Source organism: Oncorhynchus mykiss, chromosome 12 (genome assembly GCF_013265735.2).
Source record: "Oncorhynchus mykiss isolate Arlee chromosome 12, USDA_OmykA_1.1, whole genome shotgun sequence".
Lineage (NCBI taxonomy): Eukaryota > Metazoa > Chordata > Actinopteri > Salmoniformes > Salmonidae > Oncorhynchus > Oncorhynchus mykiss.
The window spans coordinates 77,168,003-77,194,788 of NC_048576.1; the positions used below are offsets into that span (position 1 = coordinate 77,168,003).

At 44.7% G+C, this 26,786-nt stretch overlaps 1 protein-coding gene across 2 annotated transcripts; it reads right to left on the minus strand.

Annotated features, from left to right (window-relative positions):
* Positions 1-1,820: 1,820 nt before the first annotated feature.
* Positions 1,821-26,345, minus strand: LOC110538288 (prostaglandin E2 receptor EP1 subtype). Of its 2 annotated transcripts, none has more exons than XM_021625012.2 (3): positions 26,040-26,345; positions 6,215-7,131; positions 1,821-3,042 (listed from the first exon to the last, which is right to left on the minus strand). In XM_021625012.2, the coding sequence occupies exons 2-3, from the start codon at positions 7,085-7,087 to the stop codon at positions 2,770-2,772; spliced, it is 1,146 nt and encodes a 381-aa protein (XP_021480687.1). In that variant the 5' UTR covers positions 7,088-7,131; positions 26,040-26,345; the 3' UTR covers positions 1,821-2,769. The 2 variants fall into 2 exon arrangements, with proteins under 2 accessions (XP_021480687.1, XP_036794439.1); XM_036938544.1 differs by lacking the exon at positions 26,040-26,345 and adding an exon at positions 7,493-7,624.
* Between the last annotated feature and the right edge of the window lie 441 nt (positions 26,346-26,786).

Below are 26,786 nucleotides of genomic sequence, written 5' to 3' on the forward strand. Positions count from 1 at the left end.
AACGCCACCACCAACATGGGGCACTCAGTTCACAACATTGACTTTAGCAAACCGCTCGCCCACACGACGCCATACACGTGGCCTGCGGTTGTGAGGCCAGTTGGACATACTGCCAAATTCTCTAAAATGAAGTTGGAGGCGGCTGGCTATTGTGGATAAATAAACATGACATTTTCTGGCAACAGTTCTGGTGGACTTTACTGCAGTCAGCATGCCAACTGCATGCTCCCTCAAAACTTGAGATATCTGTAGCATTGTGTTTTGTTACAAAACTGCACATTTTAGAGAAGTCTTTTATTGTCCCCAGCACAAGGTGCCCATGTGGAATGATCATGCTATTTAATCAGCTTCTTGATTTTCCAGACCTGTCAGGTGGATGTATTATCTTGGTGAAATAGAAAGACTCACTAACAGGCATGTAAACAAATTTGTGCACAAAATTTGAGAGAAATAAGCCTTTTGTGCATATGGAACATTTCTGTGATCTTTTATTTCCGCTTATGAAACATGGGACCAACATGTTACATGTTGCGTTTATATTTGTGTTCATTATATTTGTGTTTCTAAAATATTTACTGTTTATGTTTGAATGCAGTGACTACGTGTTCTATCTTTTTTTCATGAAGAAGCATTGTTTGTAATTGTTTTTTGTCCGTTTTTTGTAACTGTCGGCAACATATCTAATCCTGTGAAAGCACTGTTGCACTTTAGACATGAGCAAAGATCTAACACGGAACCCAAACCAGGCTGCGCATGTGCGCCATCATGCATAAATGTATTTTGTCCCCGTACACCAAACGCGATCACGACACGCAGGTTAAAATATCAAACAAACTCTGAACCAATGACATGAATTTGGGTACAGATCGAAAAGCATTAAACATTTATGGCAATTTAGCTTGCACTTGCTAGCTAATTTGTCCTATTTAGCTAACTTGCTGTTGCTAGCTAATTTGTCCTGGGATATAAACATTGAGTTGTTATTTTACCTGAAATGCACAAGGTCCTCTACTCTGACAATTAATCCACACATAAAAACGGTCAACCGAATCGTTTCTAATCATCTCTCCTCCTTCCAGGCTTTTTCATCGTTTAACTTATATAGTGATTGGCATCTAAACTTTCATAGTATTACCACGACAACCGGCAACAGTTCGTCTGTCAATCACCCACGTGGGTATAACCAATGAGGAGATGACACGCAGACGCTTGTGAGCAGTCTGGGTGCAATAATTGAATAACATAGATTCCTAAATGTATTTTGCAACGCAAGCGAGCGGTGTAGTCAGGGTATAAGACTCCATTTGTGTACTTGTGTCATTGTCTTTTGTACTGTTACCTACTACTATACAAGCAAACCTAAATTCATAGAATTCCATAAACTTCAGAGAAAATTTATGTAATTGTAAGGCGTTGTGTGTATTGCAGGAAATTATTTGTGGTAGTTCATCAATATGAGCCAATACAGACCACTTTACTCAGTAATAATTAACATTTGTTACAACCATTGCAATTGTTGGAGTAATGAAAACTTGTATCAATTCATACCTATACTGAGATAATTTCTGTTCTACTTCCCCTGTCAGAGAACATTTTCCACACCTCTGTTTTCTCCTGGGATGAGCACCATGGTGCTATGACCCTGAAAGGCCATTTTGTGGTTTATTTTATTTATTTTTTATTGAACCTTTATTTAACTATGCAAGTCAGTTAAGAACAAATTATTATTTACAATGACGGCCTATCGAAAGGCAAAATACCTCCTGCGGGGACGGGGGCTGGGATACATTTTCTTTTAAAGAAAAATAAAATTATATATGTTTTTCAGTAAAAAAGGATAACCGGCAACTTAAACTTTATTAGACAACATTAAATTCTATAGCTTTTGCAACACTTAGCTTCATTTAGGTCCCCAGACAATTGGGGAAACAATATAAGCAATAAATACACACACACACACAATTCACACGTCAATAGCATTACAAGTTTGACACATACTGTATGTCTTTCACATCTTCAAGCACAGGTAAAAGCACAGCCTTTACTTTGCTTTGGCATAGTGCCACTGACTTCATGATGTGTCAAAGTGCACTTTGACATTTCCACAAACAAACAAAGTATGAACTCCAAAAAAACACTGACAGTAACACACACAAACACGTATATATAATTTGAGATGTTTGTTGTTGATATCTTATAGGCAGCTTCATTTCATGTACAGTTATGTACACAGAGAAAGACTCATGTTGCGTGACCTACCAGACACTTTTACAACAAACCCTTCTCCTTGGGCAGATTTATCTGTGCTATGTCTCCAGTATCCAGGTGAGGCATACTGTCCTTACTTGGTCAGAATGTTTTGTTATAAATCCATTAATGACATTTAATTTGTTTGAGTATAGTCTGGCTTGGCTGTTTCCCATAAAATGATGAGACTTCTCCACACAACAGTCAAAGCAGGTCTTACTGGCCAATCAAATCAATCTGAAAGAGATCCAAGATCTGGAGGATGATGATTTCAATCCCAAACCCCATAGACTTTCACAGTCAGGCAGACCCACACAGTTCTCAATAAAGGAATATAGGTCTTATAGGCAATGGGTATTTCCTTTTGTGTGATACACCAACACTGCTGTTAGATCCTACTGCTGGATGTTCAGTCTTCTCCTCAATCCAGCATGTTGAGTTGAGTGGCAAATAAAGCACCGAGAACAACAAAGGACCATGATAAGATGCCAGTCTCTTTCTGTCTGTGTGTTTTCTTCTCCCTCAGATCCTGTTGACAGTGTTTATTTTCTCAGAGTTCTGGAAGGAGCTGATGTCCCAATGGCGGAAGGTGCTGTTCTTGAAGCTGGCCCGGCTCTTGGTGATGCGATAGATCTTCCTCAGCACGGCCCGGCGCAGCAAAATGTAGACCCAGGGGTCCAGGATCTGGTTCCAGGAGGCCAGCCGGACGCCCATCACCATCAACCTCCTGTATGTGTCCTGGTCATTGCCTATGGAACCGCTATAGGACCATGTGACTGACATCAGGCCAAAGATCTGCAAGTAACACAGATACCTGGGTTAGTTTTACAGTGGTTGTGCAGGATATAGATATGTTCAGCTGGTGTATATATATTTGCATCAATCTGCATACACTGCTAGTAATTTATATACATTACCCGACACTGTAGATTGCCACATGTTAACAAAAAAAATTAATAAAGGTAGCAGTCAAAATGCATCTTCACAACGTGTTCCTATGAATACTGATTTACTGATGTTAGAAATCACAGGCTCAAAATTGTAGCCTTATAAATCTTATTTACAATTTTTATAACAATTGGCCACAGCTTATTAAGAGATTTTAAGCACAAACAATGCCTCTGTAACGGTTATTACATCTCCCCAACAGTAAAAAATGTATGCTAAGCTGTTCTTATTTAGTTCACACATCAGTAATTATATTTGGGCCCAACTTTTGTGCAGTATTGTGCAAATCAACAGGTCAACTACTGACATTAATGGGCGTAATGTCTTCCAGGTGAGAAATCCATTAATATACACTTTTTATGCACATAACATGCTTCTACACCTGCATTGCTTGCTGTTTGGGGTTTTAGGCTGGGTTTCTGTACAGCACTTTGAGATATCAGCTGATGTAAGAAGGGCTTTATCATTTTGATTTGACAATGTTCTAAATAAAGAACAATGCATACTTTTTGGGAGAGGGAACAAGAGGGGGGGGGGGGGGGGGGGGGGTGCTCAAGGCTACTCTAAGTTTTAACAGACCCAGTGATGACAAGTAACAGGCTGCCATAATTTGAAGCATGGTTTATAGTCTGTCCTCTTTCACTTCTCACAGTTTGTGTCAAAATAAATGGTTACTTTTAAATTGGACCTGAATGTAGATTGCTTTGTATGTTTCTATTGTTGTTTGGTCAGGGTGTGATTTGGGTGGGCATTCTATGTTTGTATGTCTAGGTTTTTGAATTTCCATGTTTCGGCCTGGTATGGTTCTCAATCAGGGACAGCTGTCTATCGTCTCTGATTGGGAATCATAGGTAGTTGTTTTTCTGTTTAGTGCTTGTGTCACCTTGCAGGACTGTTTCGGGTCTTCCTTTTGTTCTTTTTTGTATTCAGTGTTCAGTTCCTTAAAATAAAGATGAACACGTTTCCCACTGCATTTTGTTTCTGACGATTCCTCTTCTTCCGATGAAAGCCGTTACAACATATTAACAGTTTATACAAAATTCTTAGTATTGGAATTGTAAAAAAAAAATATCCTTGATTAAAAAATCATCAAACCATCACCATGTTTTTGTATTAAATTATTTTAGTTGGCTAATATTCCTCTTTCCCAGAAGACTGGAAAAGGAGAGAAGCTGTAACATTTTCAATGTCACCCAATCTGAAATCTGTTATTCAAGCCCTTCATAATGGCATTACCTTAAATAATTTATTCCATCTAGTCAATGCAAGGGCCCACCATGACTATTCATTTATACCCTTGGTGCAGTACACCATGTCTATCCATCTGTTTTAGGTGCACTATTCTGAATCATAGTGTTTATGACTGGGAACTGGAAAGTGTCTATTTCAGAAGGTGTACAAAAAGAGGATGAAATAGTACTGGATTGTTAGCAGAGATTTTCTATATTATTTCAGGCCTTTGAGTTTATGGGGCAGAATATCTTGGAGATTTACAGAGAGGATGAATTACTTTTGTTAGCTGAGCATTTTTACAATATTATTTTATGCTTTTACCACCCTGCATCTCACTACTGGTTTGTCTCTGAAGCTTAACAGGGTGGGTCGGTCCTGGTTGGCCCTGGATGGGCGACCAGATGCTGCTGGAAGTGATGTTGGACGGCCAGTAAGAGGCACTCTTTCCTCTAGTCAAAAACAAAAAGATCCCAGGGCAGTGATTGGGGACATTTCCCTGTGCAGGGTGCCGTCTTTTGGGTGAGACAGTAAACAGGTGTCCAGACTCTCTGTGGTCACTAAAGATCCCAATGCACTTATCTTAAGAGTTGGGGTGTTCTCAGTGTCCTGGCTTCATCTCCATTCTGGCCCTCATACCATTATGGCCAAGTAATCATCCCCAGCTTCCAATTGGCTCATTCATCCCCCCTCTTCTCCCCTGTAACTTTTCCCACAGGCTCTATTCAATCTGTATTGCTGAAGCGCAATAGAAATGTAAATGTAACCCACATGAAAAATTACTACAGTTTACTATAGTAAACTGTAGTATACTGTATAATACTATACTACACATGGTAGTATCCCTAAATCATGTGTAGTACTTACTATAGAATGTTGTAGTATACTGTAGAATACTACAGTTAATATTACAGTATGATCCGCAAAAGAACATCGTAGTAAATACTACAGTAATGTCTGCAAAAACACTACAGTCCGCACAAACACAAACCTTTTTTATTATAGTAAAGACGACAGTATTTAATTTGCATATACCCTGCCCATTCCCCTCCCCATATCCCAATTTGTGCCACCCATAAGTGAGAAACCTACATGCCAAGTATAGAAGATATTATGTAATAGAAAATAGCATAAGTGTTGAATTATTTGGTAAGATTTTAGGCTGGCTGATTGACTTACAGGTTATGGAATTTGTGCTCATTTAGTAGGTTTCATGAAGGAGAAAGCCTCTACTTCTATGTCAAAAATAATAAAACAAAAACACCATAGTAAGTACTACATTAATATATTGCAAAGCACTACAGTGAATACTACAGGGAAGTCGGCAAAAACACTACAGTGAATACTATAGTATTTAAACCAGGGCTCTCCAACCCTGCTCCTGGAGAGCAACACTCCCGTAGGTTTTCACTCCAACCCCAGTTGTAACTAACCTGATTCAGTTTATCAACCAGATACTTATTAGAATCAGGTGCGCTAGATTGGGATTTGAGCAAAAACCTACAAGAAGGCAGCTTTCCAGGAACAGCGTTGGAGAGCGCTGATTTATACCATAGTATACTAGTCTTTTTTTCATGTGGGATTTCCCGATTGAGCAGACATACGAAGTGTTCACCGTGGATGCAGTAGCAGCTAACGTGGGAGCATTGCCTTTCAATCATGCTGTAGCGCTGAATTTCCATGATAAGGACTGAAAAGAGACCTTAATTCCCAAATGGAACACAATAAAGATAGTTTTGACCCCTACCCTGATTCATGCAGAATTGTGAACTGAACTTTTCCAACTCACCAGCAGGGGGCTCCAGCAGATGCAAGAAGTGATCATAATGCCCACCAGCTGGGCCACCATCTCAATGTCATGGGACTTGGCTGAGCGACGGTAGCAGGTCTTACACTTCTTACGCAGTCTGGCAAGCACCAGCGTGACCCCACTGATGGTATTACACACCAGGGCCACAGTCAGAGAGGCCAGGCCCAGTCCAGAGAACAGCATGACAAAGGCCACGTCCGTCTCCTGAGTCTCTCCCAGGACACTGATGAAGCACCAGGTCCCGGGGTACTGGTAGGTGTAGGCCCCCAGCCTGAAGAAGGGCAGAAAGGCCACACACAGAGCCAGCAGCCAGATGAGAGCTAGTGCCATCTTGGTGCGAGCCGTGGTGACCAGTGAGGCATGGAGCAGGGGCTGTGTGACACCCAGGCAGCGCTCAGCAGCCATGGCACAGCCCAGGAACAATGGGCACAAGCCGAAGAACACCATGCTACCCCCTAGGAACTGGCAGGGGGCATCGGTGGCAGCGAGACCTAAGGGCCCAGTCGCAGCCCCAGCTGAGTACAGCCTCAACACCAGTGCACCGGGGATGATGTGGCCGGCAAAGTCTGTGGCTACCAGGGAACTGGCGAAGAGCAGGAAGGTGGCCTTGGAGCGGCGGCGCAGACGGGCATAGGCTTTCGCCAGGATGACCAGGGCCACGATGTTGGACAGGATGCCCAGGGTCATGGAGAGGCCAGCTGCAGTGGGGTTACTGGGGGGAGACATGGGCCTCTCTGTGGTGATGTTTGCCCTCCAGGCCATGGCTGGCACACCCTCCACCCCCCAGGTCTGGTTGGGGAGGAGATTGGGGGCAGCCAGGCCTGAGGAGTTGTAGTGCTGCATGGCCAACATCACTGGCCTCAGGTAGCCATCGGGGTCCTCAGAGTGAGAAGGCACTGAAAATAGGAAAGGTGTTATGATTAATATACTGACCAGTTGACCTGGAAGAACTCCTAACCTCACTAATATATAGTACTACCATAACCAAACTTAACCAATAGCCTATTATACATAGCATAAATAAAGTTTACTGGGGAAACGAAAACTCATTCAGTATTCTGTTATTACCTAACAACAATAAATATTATCCTGCATTATGTAAAGATTTTTTTCTGTCATAAACCAGGTCTCCATCCAACCTTATGCGAGAAAAGTACAGTGCATTCGGAAAATATTCAGACCCCTTTTTGTTACATTACAGCCTTATTCTAAAATTGATTAAATAAAACATTTTCCACATCAATCTATTAACAATACCTCATTGTTACGGTTTTCTGTATGGGAAAGAGAGTCGGACCAAAATGCGGCGTGGCTATTGCGATCCATGTTTATTTAATAATGATGAAACACGAACTGTACAAAACAATAAACGTAATGTGAAAACCGAAACAGCCTAAACTGGTGCAAACTAACACAGACAGGAAAAAGGACACTAAGGACAATCACCCACGAAACACCCAAAGAATATGGCTGTCTAAATATGGTTCCCAATCAGAGACAACGATAAACACCTGCCTCTGATTGAGAACCACTTCAGACAGCCATAGACTTCACTAGAACACCCCACTAAGCTACAAACCCAACACACCACATACAAAAACCCATGCCACACCCTGGCCTGACCAAATAAATTAAAATAAACACAAAATACTTCGACCAGGGCATGACACTCATAATGACAAAGCGATTTTTGCTAATTTATTAAAAACAAAAAACAGAAATACCTTATTTATGTAAGTATTCAGACCCTTTGCTATGAGACTCAAAATTGAGCTCAGGTGCACCCTGTTTTCATTAATCATCCTTGAGATGTTTCTACAACTTCATTGGACATGATTTGGAAACATCCCGTCAGAGAAAAAAACAAGCCATGAGGTCGAAGAAATTGTCCGTAGAGCTCTGAGACAGGATTGTGTCGAGGCACAGATCTGTCGGAAGGGTACCAAAAAATGTATGTCTGTATTATTGAAGGTCCCCAAGAATACAGTGGTGTCGTGTCTTTACTATCATTAAATTGAAGACTTAGTTTTTATCAAAGATTTTCTGTAATTAGTATTACGCGATCAAACTGATCAATCATGTAACTGTAATTAACTAGGAAGTCGGGGCACCAGGGAAAATATTCAGATTACAAAATTATAATTTCCCAATATAACCTTTAAGATATTTTCATATCTGAACAACAGTCTTCTGATTAATTAATTGTTTCCTTTACCTCACGTTAGTCTCATTCCAAACGTAGTAAATTGTTGGTTATCTGCACAAACCCAGTCTTCACTATGAGTCATCCATACATCAATTGTCTTAAATCATTTATTTATTACTAAGTAATTCACAGAAATGCATAAACAAACAGTAGATAGTTGTTGTTCAGAGTGACATTCATTCATTCGTTATAGAAGGGATGTTTCGGCGGTTGTCGTTCTTCGCATTCAATGATACCGAATTCCTAGCTGCAGACTAGTAATTAATATCAAAGACTTGTTCTTATTCTGTCGGTATCGATAGTCTAAGAGTTTAACCACGTGGTATGGTTAAAAGATTCAGCAATGGTCTGCAACCTTTGTCCTCCCGTGATTGAGAGAAACATGGTCTACTTGAGGAATTCTCAAGATTGGGGTTTTATTCGGAATTGCAGAAAAGGGGCTGTCCCAGGATGCCTGACCCTAACTGGGCTCATGGGCGCTCCTCTGATTTAGTTCAACTCAAAAGAGAATTGGAGTTTCCTTCATTAAACATTCCAAAATCACATTACACAATTTTACAAACAGTATCATACTCACTCATTCATCTTATACAACAATTAGATGTAAACCTCATATCTGAGGCTATTATATAAACAGCGTTATGGTAATGTGGCCGCACCGTCTCCCATGAGCTTCCCCAAGTTGTAACAAACGGACCAGTTCGTAGCTGGATTCTTCACCGATATTTTATACCTTCTCCGGAACGTAAACGTTGTTCGAACCTCAAGTTCTGTGAGGTGGAAGAAATTCATTTGTTCTCTATGAAACTTCACTATCTCTATACTGTGTGGCCATGTGGCAGGGTCTTCCCTAGGAATATACGACCTCACTGACCACAGCAGCCTGGTTGAAGGAGCAGAGAGCGGGTGATGGTGCTCGCTGTACCCAAAGAGGGGCATCATTGTAAAATTAAAGAAGCTTGGAACCACCAAGACTATTCCTAGAGCTGGCGCCCAGCCAAACTGAGCAATAGAGGGAGAAGAGCTTGGTCAGGGAGGTGACCAAGAACTCAATGGTCACTCTGACAGAGCTCCAGAGTTCCTCTCTGGAGATGGGAGAACCTTCCAGAAGGATAACCATCACTGGAGCACTCCACCAATCTGTCCTTTATGGTAGAGTGGCCAGACGGAAGTCACTCCTGAGTAAAAGGCACATGACAGCCTGCTTGGAGACCATGATAAACAAGATTATCTGGTCTGGTGTAACCAAGATTGAACCCTTTGGCCTGAATACCAAGCGTCTGGAGGAAACCTGGCACCAGGCCTACAGAGAAGCATGGTGGTGGCAGCATCATGATGTGGGGATTCTTTTCAGTGGCAGGGACTGGGAGACTAGTCAGGATCAAGGTAAAGATGAACGGAGGAAAGTACAGAGAGATCCTTGATGAAAACCTGCTTCAGAGCGCTTAGGACCTCAGACTGGGGTGAAGGTTCACCTTCCAGCAGGACAATGACCCTAAGCACACAGCTAAGACAATGCAGAAGTGGCTTCGGGACAAGTCTCTGAATGTAATTGAGGGTCTTAACTAGAGGTCGACTGATTAATCGGAATAGCCGATTAATTAGGGCCGATTTCAACTTTTCATAACAATCGGAAATCTGTATTTTTGGGCGCCGATTTGCCAATTAATTTTTTTATGTTTAATTTTAATTAGATTTTTTTATACCTTTATTTAACTAGGCAAGTCCGTTAAGAACACATTCTTATTTTCAATGACGGCCTAGGAACGTTGGGTTAACTGCCTTGTTCAGGGGCAAAACGACAGATTTTCACTTTGTTAGCTTGGGGGATCCAATCTTGCAACCTTACAGTTAACTAGTCCAATGCAATAACGACCTGCCTCTCTCTCCCTCTCTCTCATTGCTCTCCACAAGGAGACTGCCTGTTACGCGAATGCAGTCAGCCAAGGTAAGTTGCTAGCTAGCATTAAACTTATCTTATAAAAAACAATCAATCATAATCACTAGTTAACTACACATGGTTGATGATATTACTAGATATTATCTAGCGTGTCCTGCATTGCATATAATCTGACTGAGCATACAAGCATACAAGTATCTAAGTATCTGACTGAGCGGTGGAAGGCAGAAGCAGGTGCGTAAACATTCATTCAAACAGCACTTTCGTGTGTTTTGCCTGCAGCTCTTCGTTGTGTGTCAAGCATTGCACTGTTTATGACTTCAAGCCTATCAACTCCCGAGATGAGGCTGGTGTAACCGAAGTGAAATGGTTATCTAGTTAGCGAGCGCTAATAGCGTTTCAAACATCACTCGCTCTGAGCCTTCTAGTAGTTGTTCCCCTTGCTCTGCATGGGTAACGCTGCTTCGATGGTGGCTGTTGTCGTTGTGTTGCTGGTTCGAGCCCAGGGAGGAGCGAGGAGAGGGACAGAAGCTATACTGTTACAATGGCAATACTAAAGTGCCAATAAGAACATCCAATAGTCAAAGGTTAATGAAATACAAATGGGTATAGAGGGAAATAGTCCTATAATTCCTATAATAACTACAACCTAAAACTTCTTACCTGGGAATATTGAAGACTCATGTTAAAAGGAACCACCAGCTTTCATATGTTCTCATGTTCTGAGCAAGGAACTGAAAGGTTTCTTACATAGCACATATTGCACTTTTACTTTCTTCTCCAACACTTTGTTTTTCCATTATTTAAACCAAATTGAACATGTTTCAATATTTACTTGAGGCTAAATTTATTTTATTTATGTATTATATTAAGTTAAAATAAGTGTTCATTCAGTATTGTTGTAATTGTCATTATTACAAATAATAGTTTTAAAAAAATCGGCCGATTAATCAGCATCGGCTTTTTTGGTCCTCCAATAATCGGTATCGGTATCGACATTAAAAAATCATTATCGGTCGACCTCTAGTCTTAACTTCTTCGGAATAGGAGGCAGCATTCGGAGGTGCCCAAAGTAAACTACCTGTTACTCAGGCCCAGAAGCTAGGAAATGCATATATTGCTAGTATTGGAAAGAAAACACTCTGAAGTTTCTTAAACTGTTACAATAATGTCTGTGAGTATTTTTTTCACCTTTATTTAACCAGGTAAGCTAGTTGAGAACAAGTTCTCATTTGCAACTGCTTTCCTGGCCAAGATAAAGCATAGCTAGTTCGACACATACAACAACACAGAGTTACACATGGAAAGAACAAAACACAGCAAAAAAGACAAAGTCTATATACAGTGAGTGCAAATAAGGTCAAATAAGGGAGTTACGGCAATAAATAGGCCATGGTGGCGAAGTAATTACAATATGGCAATTAAACACAGGAATGGTAGATGTGCAAAAGATGGATGTGCAAGTAGAGATACTGTGGTGCAAAAGGTGCAAAATAAATAAATACAGTATGTGAATGAGGTAGATAGATGGGCTGTATACAGATGGGCTATGAACAGGTGCAGTGATCTGTGAGCTGCTCTGACAAATGGTTCTTAAAGCTAGTGAGGGAGATGGGAATCTCCAGCTTCAGTGATTTTTGCAGTTTGTTCCAGTCAGTGGCAGCAGAGAACTGGAAGGAAAGGCGACCAAAGGAGGAATTGGCTTTGGGGGTAACCAGTGAGATGTTGAATGGCATTGAAGCTCGTCTGGAGGTTAGTTAACACAGTGTCCAAAGAAGGGCCAGAAGTATACAGAATGGTGTCGTCTGCGTAGCGGTGGATTAGAGAATCACCAGCAGCAAGAGTGACATCATTGATGTATACAGAGAAGAGAGTTGACCCGAGAATTGAACCCTGTGGCACCCCCATGGAGACTGCCAGAGGTCCGGACAACAGGCCCTCCGATTTGACACACTGAGCTCTGTCAGAGAAGGAGTTGGTGAACCAGGTGAGGCAATCATTTGAGAAACCAAGGCTGTTGAGTCTGCCAATAAGAATGTGGTGATTGACAGAGTCGAAAGCCTTGGCCAGGTCGATGAATACAGCTGCACAGTAATGTCTCTTATTGATGGCGGTTATGATATCGTTAAGGACCTTGAGCGTGGCTGAGGTGCACCCATGACCAGCTCGGAAACCAGATTGCATAGCGGAGAAGGTATGATGGGATTGAAAATGGTCAGTAATCTGTTTGTTAACTTGGCTTTCGAAGATGCAGGTTAGTGTCAGGTGCGTGACAGGTGGTAGTAGAGATGCAGGTTAGTGTCAGGTGCGTGAATGAGGACCCAAAAGCGAATTAACAAACAGAGTTTCTTTAATGACGAAACACACGTAGGCTCAGATGGACAGGCAGATTCCGACAGGACAGGACAAGGTTAGATGAACAGGCAGATTCCGACAGGACAGGACAAGGTTGCAGCAAACACGACGATAGTCTGGTTCAGGCATGAGTAACACAAACGAGAATCCGACAAAGACAGAAGCAGAAACAGAGAGAGATATAGAGACCTAATCAGAGGGAAAAAGGGAACAGGTGGGAAAAGAGGTGAACGAGGTAGTTAGAGAAGACAAGGAACAGCTGGGGGAAAGAGGGGAAGAAAAGGTAACCTAATACGACCAGCAGAGGGAGACAGGGTGAAGAGAAAGAACAGGAACAGGACACAACATGACAATACATGACAGTACCCCCCCACTCACCGAGCGCCTCCTGGCGCACTCGAGGAGGAAACCTGGCGGCAACGGAGGAAATCATCGATCAGCGAACGGTCCAGCACGTCCCGAGAGGGAACCCAACTCCTCTCCTCAGGACCGTACCCCTCCCAATCCACTAGGTACTGGTGACCACGGCCCCGAGGACGCATGTCCAAAATCTTACGGACCCTGTAGATAGGTGCGCCCTCGTCAAGGATGGGGGGGGGGGGGGAAGACGAGCGGGGGCGCGAAGAACGGGCTTAACACAGGAGACATGGAAGACCGGGTGGACGCGACGAAGATATTGCGGAAGAAGAAGTCGCACTGCGACAGGATTAATGATCTGAGAAATACGGAACGGACCAATGAACCGCGGGGTCAACTTGCGAGAAGCTGTCTTAAGGGGAAGGTTCTGAGTGGAGAGCCAAACTCTCTGACCGCGACAATATCTAGGACTCTTAGTTCTACGCTTATTAGCAGCTCTCACAGTCTGCGCCCTATAACGGCAAAGTGCAGACCTGACCCTCTTCCAGGTGCGCTCGCAACGTTGGACAAAAGCCTGAGCGGAGGGGACGCTGGACTCGGCGAACTGAGATGAGAACAGCGGAGGCTGGTACCCGAGGCTACTCTGAAAAGGAGATAGCCCGGTCGCAGACGAAGGAAGCGAGTTGTGGGCGTATTCTGCCCAGGGGAGCTGTTCTGACCAAGACGCAGGGTTGCGAAAAGAAAGACTGCGTAAGATGCGACCAATAGTCTGATTGGCCCGTTCTGCTTGACCGTTAGACTGGGGGTGAAAGCCGGAAGAGAGACTGACGGAAGCCCCAATCAAACGGCAAAACTCCCTCCAAAATTGAGACGTGAATTGCGGACCTCTGTCCGAAACGACGTCTGACGGAAGGCCATGAATTCTGAAAACATTCTCGATGATGATTTGTGCCGTCTCTTTAGCAGAAGGAAGCTTAGCAAGGGGAATAAAATGAGCCGCCTTAGAGAACCTATCGACAACCGTAAGAATAACAGTCTTCCCCGCTGACGAAGGCAGTCCGGTGACAAAATCTAAGGCGATGTGAGACCACGGTCGAGAGGGAATGGGAAGCGGCCTGAGACGGCCGGCAGGAGGGGAGTTACCGGACTTAGTCTGCGCGCAGACCGAACAAGCAGCCACGAAACGACGCGTGTCATGCTCCCGGGTGGGCCACCAAAAACGCTGGCGAATGGAAGCAAGCGTACCCCGAACGCCAGGGTGGCCGGCTAACTTGGCAGAGTGAGCCCACTGAAGAACGGCCAGACGAGTAGGAACGGGAACGAAAAGAAGGTTCCTAGGACAAGCGCGCGGCGACGGAGTGTGAGTGAGTGCTTGCTTTACCTGCCTCTCAATTCCCCAGAGGGTCAACCCGACAACACGCCCCTCAGGGAGAATCCCCTCGGGGTCAGTGGAGGCTACTGAAGAACTGAAGAGACGAGATAAAGCATCAGGCTTGGTGTTCTTAGAGCCCGGACGATAAGAAATCACGAACTCGAAACGAGCGAAAAACAGCGCCCAGCGCGCCTGACGCGCATTAAGTCGTTTGGCAGAACGGATGTACTCAAGGTTCCTATGGTCAGTCCAAACGACAAAAGGAACGGTCGCCCCCTCCAACCACTGTCGCCATTCGCCTAGGGCTAAGCGGATGGCGAGCAGTTCGCGGTTTCCCACATCATAGTTACGTTCCGACGGCGACAGGCGATGAGAAAAATACGCGCAAGGGTGGACCTTGTCGTCAGAGAGGGAGCGCTGAGAAAGAATGGCTCCCACGCCCACCTCTGACGCGTCAACCTCGACAACGAACTGTCTAGAGACGTCAGGTGTAACAAGGATAGGTGCGGATGTAAAACGATTCTTGAGGAGATCAAAAGCTCCCTGGGCGGAAACGGACCACTTAAAGCACGTCTTGACAGAAGTAAGGGCTGTGAGAGGAGCTGCCACCTGACCGAAATTACGGATGAAACGACGATAGAAGTTCGCGAAGCCGAGAAAGCGCTGCAGCTCGACGCGTGACTTAGGGACGGGCCAATCAATGACAGCTTGGACCTTAGCGGGATCCATCTTAATGCCTTCAGCGGAAATAACAGAACCGAGAAATGTGACGGAGGAGGCATGAAAAGTGCACTTCTCAGCCTTCACAAAAAGACAATTCTCTAAAAGGCGCTGGAGGACACGTCGAACGTGCTGAACATGAATCTGGAGTGACGGTGAAAAAATCAGGATATCGTCAAGGTAAACGAAAACAAAGATGTTCAGCATGTCTCTCAGGACATCATTGACTAATGCCTGAAAGACAGCTGGAGCGTTAGCGAGGCCGAAAGGAAGAACCCGGTATTCAAAGTGCCCTAACGGAGTGTTAAACGCCGTCTTCCACTCGTCCCCCTCCCTGATGCGCACGAGATGGTAAGCGTTACGAAGGTCCAACTTAGTGAAAAACCTGGCTCCCTGCAGGATCTCGAAGGCTGAAGACATAAGAGGAAGCGGATAACGATTCTTCACTGTTATGTCATTCAGCCCTCGATAATCTATGCAGGGGCGCAGGGACCCGTCCTTCTTCTTAACAAAAAAAAACCCCGCTCCGGCGGGAGAGGAGGAGGGGACTATGGTACCGGCGGCAAGAGCTACAGACAAATAATCTTCGAGAGCCTTACGTTCGGGAGCCGACAGAGAGTATAGTCTACTCCGGGGGGGAGTGGTTCCCGGAAGGAGATCAATACTACAATCATACGACCGGTGTGGAGGAAGAGAGGTGGCCCTGGACCGACTGAACACCGTGCGCAGATCGTGATATTCCTCCGGCACCCCTGTCAAATCACCAGGCTCCTCCTGTGAAGAAGAGACAGAGGAAACAGGAGGGACAGCAGACATTAAACATTTCACATGACAAGAGACGTTCCAGGAGAGGATAGAATTACTAGACCAATTAATAGAAGGATTATGACAAACTAGCCAGGGATGGCCCAAAACAACAGGTGTAAAAGGTGAACGAAAAATTAAAAAAGAAATGGTTTCGCTATGATTACCAGAGACAGTGAGGGTTAAAGGTAGCGTCTCACGCTGAATCCTGGGGAGAGGACTACCATCCAAGGCGAACAAGGCCGTGGGCTCCCTTAACTGTCTGAGAGGAATGTCATGTTCCCGAGCCCAGGTCTCGTCCATAAAACAGCCCTCCGCCCCAGAGTCTATCAAGGCACTGCAGGAAGCTGACGAACCGGTCCAGCGTAGATGGACCGACAAGGTAGTGCAGGATCTTGAAGGAGAGACAGGAGTAGTAGCGCTCACCAGTAGCCCTCCGCTTACTGATGAGCTCTGGCTTTTACTGGACATGAAGTGACAAAATGACCAGCGGAACCGCAATAGAGACAGAGGCGGTTGGTGACTCTCCGTTCCCTCTCTTTAGTCGAGATGCGGATACCTCCCAGCTGCATAGGCTCAGCTCCCGAGCCGGCAGAGGAAGATGGTAGTGATGCGGAGAGGGGGGCAACGGAGAACGCGAGCTCCTTTCCACGAGCTCGGTGACGAAGATCAACCCGTCGCTCAATGCGAATAGCGAGTTCAATCAAGGAATCCACGCTGGAAGGAACCTCCCGGGAGAGAATCTCATCCTTTACCTCTGCGCGGAGACCCTCCAGAAAACGAGCGAGCAAAGCCGGCTCGTTCCAGCCACTGGAGGCAGCAAGAGTGCGAAACTCAATAGAGTAGTCTGTTATGGATCGATTACCTTGACATAGGGAAGACAGGACCCTGGAAGCCTCCTCCCCAAAAACAGATCGATCAAAAACCCGTATCATCTCCTCCTTAAAGTCCTGATACTGGTTAGTACACTCAGCTCTTGCCTCCCAGATTGCCGTGCCCCACTCACGAGCCCGTCCAGTAAGGAGAGATATGACGTAGGCGATACGAGCAGTGCTCCTGGAGTAAGTGTTGGGCTGGAGAGAAAACACAATATCACACTGGGTGAGGAACGAGCGGCATTCAGTGGGCTCCCCAGAGTAACACGGCGGGTTATTGATTCTGGGCTCCGGAGATTCGAAAGCCCTGGAAGTGGCCGGTGGATCGAGGCGGAAATGGTGAACCTGTTCTGTGAGGTTGGAGACTTGGGTGGCCAGGGTCTCAACGGCATGTCGAGCAGCAGACAATTCCTGCTCGTGTCTGCCTAGCATCGCTCCCTGGATCTCGACGGCTGAGTGGAGAGGATCCGAAGTCGCTGGGTCCATTCTTGGTCGGATTCTTCTGTCAGGTGCGTGAATGAGGACCCAAAAGCGAATTAACAAACAGAGTTTCTTTAATGACGAAACACACGTAGGCTCAGATGGACAGGCAGATTCCGACAGGACAGGACAAGGTTAGATGAACAGGCAGATTCCGACAGGACAGGACAAGGTTGCAGCAAACACGACGATAGTCTGGTTCAGGCATGAGTAACACAAACGAGAATCCGACAAAGACAGAAGCAGAAACAGAGAGAGATATAGAGACCTAATCAGAGGGAAAAAGGGAACAGGTGGGAAAAGGGGTGAACGAGGTAGTTAGAGAAGACAAGGAACAGCTGGGGGAAAGAGGGGAAGAAAAGGTAACCTAATACGACCAGCAGAGGGAGACAGGGTGAAGAGAAAGAACAGGAACAGGACACAACATGACAATACATGACAGTTAGGATAGATATAGGTTTGTAGCAGTTTGTGTCTAGAGTGTCTCCCCTTTGAAGAGGGGGATGACCGCGGCAGCTTTCCAATCTTTGGGAATCTCAGACGATTCAAAAGAGAGGTTGAACAGGCTAGTAACAGGGGTTGCAATAATTTAGGCAGATAATTTAGGAAAGAGAGGGTCCAGATTATCTAGCCCGGCTGATTTGTAGGGGTCCAAATTTTGCAGCTCTTTCAGAACATCAGCTATCTGGATATGGGTGAAGGAGAAATGGTGGGGGCTTGGGCGGGTTGCTGTGGAGGGTGCCGGGCAGTTGACCGGGTAGGGGTAGCCAGGTGGAAAGCATGGCCAGCCGTAGAGAAATGCTTATTGAAATTCTCAATTATAGTGGATTTGTCGGTTGTAACAGTTTTTCCTCAACTCAGAGCAGTGGGTAGCTGGGATGAGGTGCTCTTATTCTCCATAGACTTTACAGTGTCCCAGAACTTTTTTGAGTTTGTACTGAAGGATGCAAATTTCTGTTCAAAAAAGCTAGCCTTAGCTTTCCTAACTGCCTGTGTATTATGGTTCCTAACTTCCCTGAAAAGTTGCATATCACAGGGGCTATTCGGTGCTAATGCAGAACGCCACAGGATGTTTTTGTGCTGGTCAAGGGCAGACAGGTCTGGAGTGAACCAGGGGCTATATCTATTCCTGGTTCAACATTTTTTGAATGGGGCATGCCTATTTAAGATGGCGAGGAAGGCGCTTTTAAAGAATAACCAGGCATCCTCTACTGTCGGGGTGAGGTCAATGTCGTTCCAGGATACCCAGGCCAGGTCGATTAGAGAGGCCTGCTCGCAGAAGTGTTTTAGGGAGCGTTTGACAGTGATGAGGGGTGGTCGTTTGCTCGCAGACCCATTACGGATGCAGGCAATGAGGCAGTGATCGCTGAGATCTTGGTTAAAAACAGCAGAGGTGTATTTGGAGGCTGAGTTAGTTAGGATGATATCTATGAGGGTGTTTACGGATTTGGGGTTATATCTGGTAGGTTCATTGATAAATTGTGTGAGATTGAGGGCATCAAGCTTAGATTGTAGGATGGCCGGGGTGTTAAGCATGTCCCAGTTTAGGTCACCTAGCAGCACGAGCTCAGAAGATAGATGGGGGGCAATCAAATCACATATGGTGTCGAGGGCACAGCTGGGGGCAGAGGGTGGTCAATAGCAAACGGCAACGGTGAGAGACTTGTTTCTGGAAAGGTTCATTTTTAGAAGTAGAAGCTCAAATTGTTTCGGTACAGACCTGGATAGTAAGACAGAACTCTGCAGGTTATCTTTGCACTAAATTGCAACACCGGCCCCTTTGGCAGTTCTATCTTGTCGGAAAATGTTATAGTTAGGAATGGAAATTTCAAGGTTTTTGGTGGTCTTCCTAAACCAGGATTCAGACGCTGCTAGTACATCCGGATTGGTGGAGTGTGCTAGGGCAGTGAATAAAACAAACTTAGGGAGGAGGCTTCTAATGTTAACATGCATGAAACCAAGGCTTTTACGGTTGCAGAAGTCAACAAATGAGAGAGCCTGGGGGATGGGTGTGGAGGTAGACACTGCAGGGCCTGGATTAACCTCTACATCACCGGAGGAACAGAGGAGGAGTAGGATAAGGGTATGGCTAAAGGCTAACAGAACTGGACACCTAGTACGTTCAGAACAGAGAGTAAAAGGAGCACATTTCTGGGCACGGTAGAATATATTCAAGGCATAATGTACAGACAAAGGTATAGTAGGATGTGAATACAGTGGGGGTAAACCTGTGCATATAGTGATAATAAAAGAGATATTGTCTCTAGAAATAGCATTTAAACCAGGTGATGTCACTGCGTGTGTGGGGGGTGGAACTAAATTGTTAGCCGAGGCGTGTTGAGCAGTGCTAGAGGCTCTACAGTGAAATGAAACAATAGTTACAAACCAGAACAGCAATCGACACGGCATGGTGACGTTAGGGAAAGGCATGCGTAGCCGGGTGATCATACAAGTCCAGTGCGTGGCTTCAAGCAGCTAGCGGCACGGGGCTAGCAGGCTAACAGAAAGGCCTTAGAGGGATGACGCGATGGAGGGAAGTCTGTTGTGCCCCCCTCGTGCAGTTACATCAGCGGACGGATCAGCAGGGCTCCGTGTGGTAAACCAGGCCAATTGGCAAAATATGTATAGTGGCTGAAGAAATATGTCCGAAGGGCCTCTTAAGTCAGCAGTCCAATGTGCTTAAGATAGCTAGCAGGCCGCAGATTAGAGGCTGTGCGTTCAGGGGTTGTTAGCTGCTATAATTCCAGGTGGAAAAATATATATATATAAAAAATAACATAATAAAAATGTTTAAAAATAAAATAAAATAAAAATAGGTTCAGATCTTGCGGTAGGAATCTGGAGATATCGAGAAGAATAAGTCCAACTAACTGGCGAGAGTTGTCCGGGATAAAGGTAGCTGATGACTGCTAGAAAAGGATAGCTGACTGCTAGCTAGCTAGTGGCTTCGGAATGTGTTCGATGGGCCTCGTAAGCCAACAGTCCGTTGTGCTCTAGACAGCTAGCATTCAGGGGACGTTAGCTGCGAAGGTCGGAAGGTGAGAGGGTTCAGAGCTTGCGATAGGAATCCGGGGATATGGAGAGAAATAAAATAGGTCCGGTATGCTCTGGTTGAATCGCGTTGTACAAACTGCCGAGAGCTTTCCGAGCTAAGGTTAGCTGATGACCGATTAGCTGGCTAGTTAGCTGGCTAGTTTATGTTGGAGAGGTTCCAGTAAGAGGCAAAGAAAAATATGTTAGAGAAAAAGCAGGTCCACACCACATTGGGTGACGCGGGTTGCAGGAGAGTATTTTGAAATAAGCGTTTAGAAAAATATAAAAAGATTTGCGAAGAAAAATATATAAAAATATATATACATGGGACACGACAAGACGAAGGACAAGTACGCCTGACTGCTACGCCATCTTGGAAGCAGTATAACAGAACAGATATGGAAGGGGGAAATCAGCGGAGAATCCATACAGATTTTTCATTTTGTTGAGGTCACAGCCCATTCAAATCCTTGTTTATGGGAGATTCAAAGGAAGATTTAGATTTAGATCCACTAGATGTCATAAGTCTTTAGAAAGGGTTTCAGGCTTGTTTTTTGAAAAATTAGCTAGAATTTGTAGTTTTTCTAGGTGGCTCTCATGTTGACTGTAGTGTTCTGGCGCGCGCACTTCGTTATTTATCTCCGGTATTGACCACACTATTCTACGTCTTAAAATTTAGCGTTTATTTACATATTAGGATACCTGAGGATTGATTAGAAACATTGTTTGACTTGTTTGGACGAAGTTTATTGGTAACTTTTGGGATTCCTTTGTATGCATTTTGAACGAGGGGAACAGGTGGATTACTGAATCAAGCCCGCCAACTAAACTGACTTTTTTGGGATATAAAGGACTTTATCGAACAAAACAACCATTTGTTTTGTAGCTGGGACCCTAGGGATTTCAAAGGTAAATTATTTATTTTATTGCAATTTCTGACTTTCGTGACCCCTCTGCTGGTTTGGAAAATGTGTTCAATGCTTTTGTACACAGGGACTGTCCTCAGATAATCGCATGGTATGCTTTCGCCGTAAAGCCTTTTTGAAATCTGACAAAGAGGCTGGATTTACAAGAAGTTAAGCTTTTAAATTATGTATGATACTTGTATTTTCATGAATGTTATTACGGTTTTTGCATTTCGAATTTCGCGCTCTGCAATTTCAACGGATGTTGTCGCGGTGGGGAGCTACCGGCATGTCTAGCCCAAAGAGGTTTTAATACTTATGTAAATGTGATATTTCCCCTTTCGCATTTTTTTCTTCTTTTTTTATAAATTTGCAACAATTTCTAAAAACTTGTTTTTGCTTTGTCTCTATGTGGTATTGTGTCACGCCCTGACCTTAGTTTCTTTATTATTTTGGTTAGGTCAGGGTGTGACGAGGGTGGTATGTGTGTTTTTGTCCTGTCTATGGTTTTTTGTATATCTATGGGGTTTTGGTATGTCTAGGTAAATGTAGTTCTATGGTGGCCTGAATTGGTTCCCAATCAGAGGCAGCTGTTTATCGTTGTCTCTGATTGGGGATCCTATTTATGTTGCCATTTTCCATGTTGGTTTTGTGGATTATTGTCTATGTGTAGTTGCATGTCAGCACTCGGTTTCTCATAGCAGCACGGTCGTTTTGTTAGTTTGTTTAAGTGTTCTTCGTTAATTAAAGAGGAATGTGTTCATATCAAGCTGCGCATTGGTCTCATCGTTATGACGAACATGACAGAATAACCCACCAAACCAGGACCAAGCAGTGTGAAAAGGAGGAACAGCGCTTAATGGGAAAATGGACCTGGGAGGAGATATTAGATGGAGCAGGACCCTGGACACAGCCGGGGGATTATTCGCCATCCTAAGGAGGAGTTAGAGGCAGTGAAAGCCGAACAGCGATACTACGATAAATACCGGAGAATAGAGGAACAGTGACGATATGAAGGTGCACGGAAGCCCGAGAGGTAGCCCCAATAACTTTTTTGGGGGGTGGAACACAAGGAGATTGCATGAGTCAGGTCAGAGACCTGAGCCTACTCCTCGTGCTTACTGTGGGGAGTGTGTTACTGGTCAGGCACCGTGTTATGCGGTGGAGCGCACAGTGTCTCCAGTGCGCTATTCTAGCCCGGTGCACTCTATTCCAGCTCCTCGCATTGGCCAGGCTAGAATGGGCATCCAGCCAGGAAGGAGGGTGCCGGCTCAGCGCTCCTGGTCTCAGTATACCTCTTTGGACCAGGATATCCTGCGCCGGCTCTGCGTACTGTGTCTCCGGTGAGTCTGCACAGCCCAGTGCGTCCTGTGCCAGCGCCCTGCATTTGCAGCAGGCCTCCAGTGTGCCTCCAGGGTCCAGTACGTCCTGTTCCTGCTCCTCGCACTCGCCCTGAGGTGCGTGTCCCAAGCCCGGTACTACCAGTGGCGGCACCACACACCAGGCCTACAGTGCACCTCGGCAGTCCAGTACGCCCTGTTCCTGCTCCCCGCACTTGCCCTGAGGTGCGTGTCACCAGCCCGGTACCACCAGTGTCGGTACCACCAGTGCCGGCACCACGCACCAGGCCTCCAGTGCGCCTCCAGGGTCTAGTACACCCTGTTCCTACTCCCCGCACTCGCCCTAAGGTGCGTGTCCCCAGCCCGGTACCACCAGTGCCGGCACCACGCACCAGGCCTATAGTGAGCCTCGGCAGTCCAGAGCATCCGGCGACAGTAACCAGTCCAGAGCGTCCGGCGACAGTACCCAGTCCAGAGCGTCCGGCGACAGTTCACAGACCGGAACCTCCAGCCACGGGCCACAGTCCGGGGTCTCCAGCGACGGTCCCCAGCCCGGGGCCTACGGCGAGGATCCGCAGTCCAGAGCCTCCGACGATGATCCACGGGTCAGTGCTACAAGAGCGGACTCAGTGTAAAGAAGGGGGGCGGCGTCCAGAACCAGAGCCCCCACCGAGGTTAGATGCCCACCCAGACCCTCCCATATAGGTTTAAGTTTGCGGCCGGGAGTCCGCACCTTTGGGCGGGGGGGGGGGGGGGGGGGACTGTCACGCCCTGACCTTAGTTATCTTTGTTTTCTTTATTATTTTGGTTAGGTCAGGGTGTGACGAGGGTGGTATGTGTGTTTTTGACCTGTCTGGGATTTTTTTTGTATATCTATGGGGTTTTGGTATGTCTAGGTAAATGTAGGTATATGGTGGCCTGAATTGGTTCCCAATCAGAGGCAGCTGGTTTTTGTTGTCTCTGATTGGGGATCCTATTTAGGTTGCCATTTTTCCATGTTGGTTTTGTGGGTTATTGTCTATGTGTCGTTGCATGTCATCACTCGGTTTAGCATAGCGGCACGTTCGTTTTGTTTAAGTGTTCTTCGTTAATTAAAGAGGAATGTGTTTATATCACGCTGCGCCTTGGTCTTATCGTTATGACGAACGTGACATATTGTGTGTAGATTGATGAGGGGGGAAAACGATTTATTCCATTTTAGAATAAGGCTGTAATGAAACAAAAATGTGAAAAAAGTCAAGGGGTCTGTCTGAATACTTTCCGAATGCACTGTATATGTTGGATAAAAAATGTAATGACAGGCCGGATGGTTTAAAATGTGTCATAAAATGTCCAAATGTGGACAAAACAAGCTAGATAAATTGATAACTTTTTGAGTTGGTGAAGTTAATTATGCAAGAAATGGCTGTGGAAACGCTTTTATGCGCAAATATTGATAAAATAACCATCATATCAAAACTCGGGAGTCATGCGATGATATGATATGGTGGGATGGGATCGGGTCGGGAAAGCATGCAGTTTATTAGGCTACAGATGATGAACTTCACATGGTGGTAAAAGTGGAAGGTGATGAGCTTGATGTTCCTTTCCAATAAATATCGATAGTCTAATTCTACATGATGGTCGTGCTTGGCTATCATTTGACAAATAAAAATAATCTCGCTCTTCTCCATAAATAATTGCATCATGTAGGTAGTCTACCCGGACTATAGGCCTATCTGGGAGCTGTTCGCTAGAGCGCACATACCAAGACAAGAGTGAGCACATTCGCTCTTGGGGGGGGACAAAACCAAAATGCGATGGAAACCCATTTAGCTTGTATTTTTTATTTTGGTAAATGGGTGTTTAACCGCAAAAGTTGTTTTAATGTGCACTATGTCATCCCGCACAGCTTTTTTTTCGCAACAAATTAATTTTATGGAAACATCTCTGGTGGGAAAATGCACATAGGCTATTGTTTTTATTCGGATTTTAGAATATTCTGTTGCCAATTGTCGTGAACTGAATGGAAACCTAGCTAGTGTCCTTTAAAAAGCCCATTGTAGACAAATGCCACACACTTCCCCCTCATTGTCCTCCGCAACCTGAGAATGCGGAACAAGTCAAGACAGTTCTTGTGAAAGGTGCTCCTTCAAGTCTTGACCGTGTCTGACAGTGACATAGCACACGTTCTGTGAAAGGTGCTCTATCGTGATAGCAGACCCATAGGCGTAGTCTACACGATGCCAATCAAATCACCCTTTTCCTTCTTCTTCAAAACCTTCAATGCTGAATAACAGAACAGAGTCACAATACTTCTTCCAAAATTAGGTATACATAAAATCCTATACTGTGCCTAGTTTGTATAATATGTTTTCTCATGAGTTACTCGATCTAGCAATGATTTCGGATTGATTTGTAGCAGAGATACCTTACCATTGTTAATGAGAAACACACACACAAAGGGTATGCCCCTGCCTTGCCAAACATGACATAGGCTACTACAGTTTTGTAGGGTGCATTTGCAGTCCTTGTTCCGTTGGCTTTTCTAATCTAAAACAAAAATGTCTAACAAAGGGTGCGTTTGTAAATTCACTCTATCTACTCCGATTTCAGAGCCTTCTCGTCTGTGTGCCAGAGCACAGAATAACTGATTAATTTACAAACTTGCAACACCCGTTGAATATGACCGGTGTCAGTAAACGTAGGAGGAAAAAAATACGTTATTAAATGTTGCAAGCAGCACAGTTAGTCACTATCGCTCTAGATAACATGAAAACAGGTTAATCAACTCCGCTAGGGCGAGTAAAATTGTCAGAGTGAGGTATTCTCTCATTTTGTCTGGAAGTAGCAAGTAAGCTAGCCAACTTTATCCAGTTAGCTTTGGTGCCTGACTGCTGTCGTGAGGTCAGAACGCTCGGATCAACCCTACTCCTCGGCCAGAGCGTCCAGTGTGCGCTCTGAACACTCCGAGAGCGAAGCCTCTGAATTTATGAACAGACAATCTGACAACGCTCTGAATTTACAATCGACACATAGCTACTGACACACTGGAGGCAATTTACGAACGCACCCAAAGACATTGATGAATGAGAGAGTTGAAAACAATTTCAGGTTTAAAATCGAAATGAAATCATACTAATTCAGCCCAATACATGTGCACTCATTATTGGTAAAACAAAAAACATGTATGGTTCTTCTAAAAAGCCTTAATAAGATGAGCAGTATATGTAACGACTAATTACATGGAGTGTAACGTTTGACCAGGCAAGAAATTATTTCCCCCTACTTTCACCCATTTTGTAAAAAAAATACTAATAGTTGTTCATTGTAAATTTCCTGAATGATTTACCATGTCCAAATTAAAAGGGATCTGTGTGCATTGTCAAAACGGTTATTATTTATGTGCATAGCTAATTCAGCATCATAGGCTACAAGAAGATAATTAATGGTGTGAAATAAGTAATAATGATATTACCTGACCAAACAGTGAATCCATAGAAACAAATGAAGATGTATTCCTTTGGTTTTCAGATGTTAAATCATTTCACCGTGAACCATGACATTCAAAAGTTCCTCAAACTCAGGGATTCGTGCACGAGAATGTTACTTATTATCAACAATGATAACCTGAGCTGATAGTGAAGTCATGTATCCCGAGGAGTGCCTCATTCTCCTAAAGAAAACAAAACGAGCAACCGCACGAGAAGTCCGTCACCAAGATCAAGACCCAGTCTCCAAAAGGTTGCACAGCCAACCATTTACTATTCAACGTTTGTTTCGTTGCTCAGCCCTCTTTATAGACTTGTACCGCGTCGACGCAGCCCCGTGGCGTCTTGAGTCCGCGAGAGGAATGCATGTATCCATATTACAGCAGTTCAGTGAAAGGGAACTGGGAGTGCTACCCAATAACTTATTGGAAACTAATTAGATATTCTATTAATGCAGCCATTTTTATTTAACAACCAACTTTACACGTTGACATGTAACTATAACATCCTAAGATCAAGTAATATAGCCTAATGTCAAAGTACAGTATCTTACAGTGTTCAAACAAAACAGATGGCAGGAGTTTGACAAATGTTTTGTTATAACAGCATTATTAAAGGGCAATTCCGCCACTTTTCAACCTTATATTCATAATCTCCAGCACCAAACCAGTGTCTACATATGTGAAAACAGTGGGTTTCTATGATCTGTGGTTAAAAAGATAGGAAGAAAACTC

Bases quoted from the DNA above. Each gene is read 5' to 3' on its own strand.
- LOC110538288 (XM_021625012.2), bottom strand. From the start codon at position 7,087: ATGTTGGCCATGCAGCACTACAACTCCTCAGGCCTGGCTGCCCCCAAT. The intron at 3,043-6,214 runs GTGAGTTGGAAA...TGTTACTTGCAG, and splicing joins TCTGCTGGAGCCCCCTGCTG to ATCTTTGGCCTGATGTCAGT.